This window comes from Ursus maritimus, unplaced genomic scaffold (genome assembly GCF_017311325.1).
Source record: "Ursus maritimus isolate PB19 unplaced genomic scaffold, ASM1731132v1 scaffold_22, whole genome shotgun sequence".
Taxonomy (NCBI): Eukaryota; Metazoa; Chordata; class Mammalia; order Carnivora; family Ursidae; genus Ursus; species Ursus maritimus.
Window position 1 is genome coordinate 13,365,654 of NW_024424675.1, and position 7,082 is coordinate 13,372,735.

A 7,082-nucleotide genomic window follows, 5' to 3' on the forward strand; every position below is an offset into this window, starting at 1 on the left:
TGCAATTTAAGAAGAGGCAAAAAAACAGAAGAATTCATTGGCCCAAAGACTCCGATGGCTGAGGAGCCAGTTCAGGTGATGCATTCTGACGCATATACTCCACCATGTCCCACGTTCTAGGCAGGCTTTCAACACTGCACGGGTGGACCGATGGGTGATAGAACTGGTATTTTAGAAATTTACTTCACGTGTGCACACACATAAATGAAAATGAAAAACGAGCCTGGAGGCTATGGTTGAAGGTCATAAAGAGGTATAACATAATTATGTCAGCTGACATGTCAGTTCCCTTCAGGTCAACGTGAGAAGTCACGTGGGACTGTTAAGAAGATTTGTTCCTTTCGCTTGTTCTCCTGATGGATTGAGGGACAATAAGTCAACTCTGAAAGCCTCGCCAGCACTCAGATTTAGAATGCCTGCCTCCTTCTTGGTCCTCGAGTATTCCTGCATGAGTGGTGTTCCCAGGATAGAGCAAAGACAACATTTCTCTTCATTTAGAGAGGGAAAGCTGCTTTCTGTGCTCCTTTGTTGGCCTGGCTTCTGGGGGGGGGGGTGCAGTTTGTGCCACACTGCAGGCTAAAAAGCTCACTTTTTGTGAGAACAGATTTCATTAAGTGTACCTCCCACCCTTCCCCAGTGCCCTGGGGAGCTCATGGTGCCCCCTTCTCCCCACACCTCCTGTGGCAATTCACGTTTAGCTAATATTTTATTTCTCGGTAAGAAACTCAAGCTGCAGAAATAAAGGAAGATGTTGGCTTCTGGAGTGTGAGAGGCGGCCGAACTTCCTTTTAGCCTTATAACATTGATCTTTCTTTCCTTTCATGTCATCGCATAAGCAATTTACAGTAGCGTGAGGCAAGTAGACTCATTTAATCATTCTGCTCGAGAACACGTGAGATCTCTAAAAATGATAACCACACATGAATTGATAAGCAGTTTCAAAGCATAGCTAAAACAGCATTTCACTGAATAAAAACTATTAGGCTTGTTTTATTCAGTTAAGATAAATATAGCCCATCCCATTCTTTTTCCACTTCATCTCTCCCAATGGGCAAGTTCAATTAATCCACTTATTCTTCCTGGTTGACTGCTGCTCTCCCCAACTGGAGTGAGCAAGGTTTATTGTAAATGCCCTTTTGATTCCATTATTGCTATCTGCCCTATTTTACCCATTTAAAAATAGTTTGGGATTCATTAACCATGCCTCCCAAATGGATGTTCAGTCCAGAGTCGGGAATATAAAAGAGCTTCTATATTTGCGTTATGGATTTGAAGTTCCTTTGATCAAAGAATTTTCCTATTACTTCATGACTTTTAGTGCCTGACTCTTCAATATTACAATTTCTGAAAATGTTGTATCTGTGGGGATATATATTTTTAAAAGTCATGTGTGGTTAAATCAAAACAGAATATCAAGTTTAGAGGCGACTTAGAGGCATCAAAATCATTACAAGTGAAGTTTTTATGTAGGTAATATCTTTATATTTGCTTAAAGTGTTTCAATCTTCTGTGATTTCTTAGGAGCGTTTACTTGGAAATACCATCCTTCTCTACTTCCTAGACTATAAAGGTAGCCAGGGCTGGGAGGGAAAGGGGATCCTTTGATGGCTACCTGACATCTCCCTCATTAATGTGGATTCCAGGTAGGCTACAAGGGAATCTACGGGATCATGGCCTAAGAAAAGGCAGTAGGGTCTAGGAAAAGAATATGCCGGCAAAAGGGATTAGTTTATCTTAAAATATGGCCACTCCTTACCTCTTCAACCAGTTGGAGCATACGACGGGTGCTTTCCAGTGACTAAGATAAAAAAAAAAAATTATGAATGCAGGATCCAGAGGTCTTGGAAAATCTGAACTACTCTCTTCACTTGAGAAACACAAACAGTTACTATCACATATTCTTTCGAGTTTGTAACGGAACACATTTTCAATCTCTCTCCTATCAGTCTTTCTACATAATAAGATTCCCTAAAGCAATTACATTAAAGCTTATCTTCTAAAATCAAAACCATATGAAGCTGATCTTGATATCAAAGACAAAGTAATCTGGAAAAGATAATTTTGCATGTGCAGGATGCATGAAAAATTATCTCAAATACTCAGAGGATTAATTTGGCCTCCCTGGACCAGGAATATTGAATTTTAAACACAAACACAATTTCTCATGAATTGAGATGAATCCAACATCAAGTTTCTTATAAAGCTTCTAGAAACACAATAGCAAGTTCTTATCAATACAAATTAAGCTGTCGCCTTGGGGTGAAAAAAAAAATCAAGCATGTTTGAAATAACTAGCCTATAGGAGACAGCTATAATAATTATCTTCATCCTTAGATTAGACAAAGTGAGATGGAAAGTCTGAAGTCAGCACTGGTCCCTCAGGCACATCATTGTCCCTTTTTTTCAGTTCCTTTGAAACTACTAGACTCCAGCAACCAGTGTGATTTCTCAAGGCTTTGCTTTTAAGTGACAAACTTATTTTGGACAAGATTCTGCAGGAGCGGGAAGAACATTAACTTTCTTGGAAGAGCTGTTAGGAGGCTGCTAAGCAGTTGAAATAGAACGGCTGTAAGCAGTGGTATGCTCGTAAATGCTAATAGATATGAATACATGAATATGAATCAGATATGAATATACATATATGTATAGGCGTATTTAAGTTTGTTATTTTCCTGATATAAGGGATAGAGAGCACAGAATTTACAGATAATCAAATATACAAAGCCCTTGATTATAAATTCCATCCACGTAGCCAACTCATTCACACAGAAAGCTTTTGTTAAGTTTTGCTGAACTCTTAGGTCCTTGCTAAGCATGCAATGGACAAGTGTAGTGCTGACATGAATGTTGGTTGATATTTTCATTTGCATTAATGAGTAAGAGGAAAGTGAAACAATGGAGAAATGTTGGGACTTTGCTAGTTTGTCAAGACGCAAGTGACTTCTTTGCTGAAGAGAATAAAAATTCTCAAATACTAGAATATTCTCTCCATGTTTGGGGTGTTATTTAAAGAGTAATGGCTAGAGACATGCACACTTTTAAGTTTAATCTATGTTATTAATATTTTCTCCACTTTCTTAAGTCTAGACAGTCAACAAAACAGTAAGTCAAACCCTGATTCCTGGATATAAATGCCCTTAACCTGTCTGATTTTTAACTACAGCAAGGCATCCCTGAAGGTCAACTTGGGAAGATGTATAGTAACACAGTGTTATATGGTATTCCTACACTATACATTTAATACAAGTCAAGAACTTCAAGAGCATAGGTAATACAGGAAATACAGCAAATAATTAAGGAAATACAGGAAATAATTAAGGAATACAGGAAAATAATTAAGAAGTGATGAGTTTTGAGTATTTATTGTCTTTTATTTTTAATATAATCTATTTAATTATCAATTTATATAATTCAATTTTAATACCAGCTTGCAAGAGTCTGGAAAATGTAACAATCAGCTCTCAGAATTAGGCAGCTCCGGACACCCAAAGACATTGCTTTTCTTAGAGGATCTTGACTTCTCTAGATTGCTAGGAATTGGGTGTTTAGGCTAAGACATTAGTCGTATGTAGGTTTATCAACCCATTCCTGTCTGTAGAGGTGCTAGGTGTAGAGAAAATCAGTCATACTCCTCCATTTTAAAAATGGAGATCTTAGAAGACATTTTCCACCTGAACCTGAAGAAGACAAACTACTCAGCTCCCCAAGTTTTGCTCAGGTCCCATCCCTCACCTCATCAGCCAGCTGGTCAGCCCTTCGCTGCATCTCTTCCAGCTCATTGCGCATGTCCGCGTCTTCGGCCATGGTAGCGGTGGGGGGGGTGGCTGGGTGCTTGGGCTGGGGGTCAGTGATGGCTTTGGACACAGAACCTGGAAAAAGCAGATGGAAACATGTGAGAGTTTACGTAAGTGCATGTAGTATGTGCAAATAGGAGATCTAAATAGCCCACTCTGTCTCCATGACTCAGTCATCTTCTGAAAGAGAGAAGCCATACTCAGACAGGGCTCAACAGAATTTTGCTGTTTCTTCAAAAGGTGCATTATGAATGCATACTTACCAGCTTTACAGTGGAGACAGATACCTGTCTACCTATGAAGCATTTTTAAGACACAAACCACCCAAGAGTTTGGAATGGTGGTGTGGAGGGATGTGGTTCTGGGTTAGTACACTTTTAATTTCACATTTATTTTCTATTTTTATTTTATTTTATTTTTAAGAGCTTTATTGAGGTATGATTGACATATAATAAATCCCACATTTTTGAAGTGTATAGTTTGAAAAGTTTTGACATATGTATACACACAGGAAACCATGACTACCATTAGGAAAACATATCCATCACCCCCCAAAGTTTTTTCATGCTCTTTGTAATCCTACACACCCACTCATCCCATCTCACTTACCCCTGTGCTGAGACAACTGCTTATCTGCTTTCTGTTACTATAAAGTAGTTTGCATTTCTTAGACTTATATGTAAATGGATGATACAGTATGTACTATTTTTTGTCTCTTTTTTCACTTAGCATAATGATTTTGAGATTTATTATGTTGTAGCATGTTTTAATAGTTTGTTCTTTTTTGATGTTGAGTTGTATTCCACTGCATTTAGAAGCACTGAGAATGTAGGGGCTCAGAGCAGGCCACCTCAAGACGTGCCCCTTTGGCATGCAGATTATTTCGAGCTGAAAACAATCAAGGCCCAAAAGACTCAGGAAGAAAATTTGACCTTCCCCCTAACTACCTACAAGAATTTAGATAGACCTCCTCCGGGAAAGGAGCAATCACCATTGATAACCACAGTATAACAAGAATTAGGGCTGGCAGACACAGAAGGATTTAGCAAGGTCTGATTATTACAATTCCTCCCTATGTCCCATTGTTTCGGTATGGCCCAGCAAACATTTGTTTACCAAGCATTTACTCTTTCTTATCTTCCTGTGAATTTTTTCCTTTCCTTTGAAGTTCCAGACTCCTACCGTCTTCTCCTTAGTTCAGGATGACATATATGCCTCACTTTGCCTGACTGTCTTTGGAACACATATCTATGTGGAATCCCCATACATATATAATTAAATTTGATTTTCTCCTATTAATGTCTCATGTCAGCTGAATTCTTAGACCAGCTAAAAGAATCTTAAAGGATAGAGGTAAAATTTTCCTCTCCAGCAGGAAGCTAAAGGCAGAAAATCTTTAGTTTCCTTCGGTTGCTTTCAGAGGTTGCCAAGAAGGCTTATTTGAGTATGCACAGCTATTTTTCCTAAAGGGATGGATCCTTGTCCCTGAAATGTGACTGGTCCTTTCATGGTTACACTCTTGAAATCCCATATGATGCAAATTACAGGTAGCCAAACTGAGCTCCCTCCAGAACCAACCAGCCCCATCCCCCCCTTCGATTTTCTTTCTTTCTTTCTTTCTTTCTTTCTTTCTTTCTCCTGATTTCCCTTCCTTCTCAAATATTTATTATTTGTAAGATGCCAGGACAGTGTTAGGCACTAAGGATATAGTGATGAATGAGACAGGTTAAATTCATTGCTGTCACAGAGCGACAGCCTCATTAGGAAGATGGGAGTAAGATAAGGAAATTATTCAGTGTGAAACTAATTATTTGGGGTCATACCATAGCTGCCCACGGGTCACAGCAGGCCTCCCTGAGGAAGTCATGTACCCAGGAAAGGCCATCAAAGGTAGTGGGCTAAAGGGCCCAAGGAAGGGTTTGAGATGATAAATATTTGATATGCTAAAACCTTCTCTGTGAGTAACACAACTGTGGAAGGCATGGGCTCTTGCTTTGTGGCTGAGATGGTCACGTGTGAACTGGAATTTTTCCTCCCTCTTCCACGGTAGAGCACGGTGTTTGGGAAGTGGCTGCTCGGTTGGGAACTACATTGCCTGTTCCCACTGCAAGGAGGTGGTGCGTGTGGTTAGAGATGGCTCGTGAGTTACAGTGGAAATGATGTGCCTCCCACCCTAAGGCCATTCAGAAGCAGCCATTCCTTCTATGTCCTCTCTTTCCCTCTCTGCCAAACAAACCCCCAGGGCCCTAGAGGATGGCCAGGCCATGAGACAGCAAGAACTTGGGCCCTTGGGATCCTGCATGGAGGCGAGCTGACAGTTAACTACAAAGACCTGAACCTTCATATGAAATCACAGTACACTCCAGCTGTACTGCAGTACTGAAAATGTGAGCATTTTGTTTTATTATAGCAGTGGACATTACAATAACAAAGGCAGGCCTGAAGAAACTTAAAATGGAATGAAAATATTGCATAGGAGCACGATTTCCCAACCGAAACACGTATCTGTGTTTGTCCTTTTATTGAAAATTGAAGATGGGAAAGGAACTTAGATTAATGACCTTGGAGCGATGCTATGTTTAATTATTACTCATTTTTTAAAGACTTTATTTATTTGAAAGTGAGAGACAGCATGAGAGCGAGCAAGCAGGGGGAGCAACAGAGGGAGAGGGAGAAGCAGATATCCCACTGGGCAGGGAGCCCGACATGGGGCTCGATCCCAGGACGCCAGCCAGGATCATGCCCTGAACTGAAGACAGACATTTAATGGACTGAGCCACCCGGGCATCCCCACGTTTAACTATTATTCTAATAATTATTGTTATTGTTACTTGTATGAGAGGCATTTTGTTACAAAAATAAAATGAAAACTCTTCATCAAAAATAATCAGGTTTGGGGTGCCTGGGTAGCGCAGTCGTTAAGCATCTGCCTTCGGCTCAGGGCGTGATCCCGGCGTTCCGGGATGTAGTCCCACATCGGGCTCCTCCGCTGGGAGCTGCTTCTTCCTCTCCCACTCCCCTGCTGTGTTCCCTCTCTTGCTGGCTGTCTTTCTGTCACATAAATAAATGAAATCTTAAAAACAAAAAAACAAAAATAATCAGGTTCGCAGAGGCAGGCCCTCAATGACCTCATCTCCCAGGCCCACTGCTATACTGCTTTCCCAGCAGCTAAGGTTGAACTCCTCTGGGATTTTAATTTAGCACATATTATTAGACTCTCCCACACGTGTTACTCTTGTGAAGTAACTCAGACTATTCAGGGTTCCTCAATAGGAGGAGTCCGAAAGT

General features: G+C 40.4%; 1 protein-coding gene across 2 annotated transcripts in view; it reads right to left on the reverse strand.

The window, feature by feature from the left end:
- SNAP25 (synaptosome associated protein 25) overlaps nucleotides 1-3,804 on the reverse strand; it is a 28,922-nt gene extending 25,118 nt beyond the window's left edge. For both annotated transcript variants that reach the window (XM_008703349.2, XM_008703350.2), the window contains exons 1-2: nucleotides 3,733-3,804; nucleotides 1,757-1,798 (exon numbers count right to left, since the gene is read on the reverse strand). In XM_008703349.2, coding sequence (XP_008701571.1) covers nucleotides 1,757-1,798; nucleotides 3,733-3,804 — 114 coding nt within the window. The remainder of the gene's footprint in view (nucleotides 1-1,756; nucleotides 1,799-3,732) is intronic.
- Nucleotides 3,805-7,082: the final 3,278 nt, after the last annotated feature.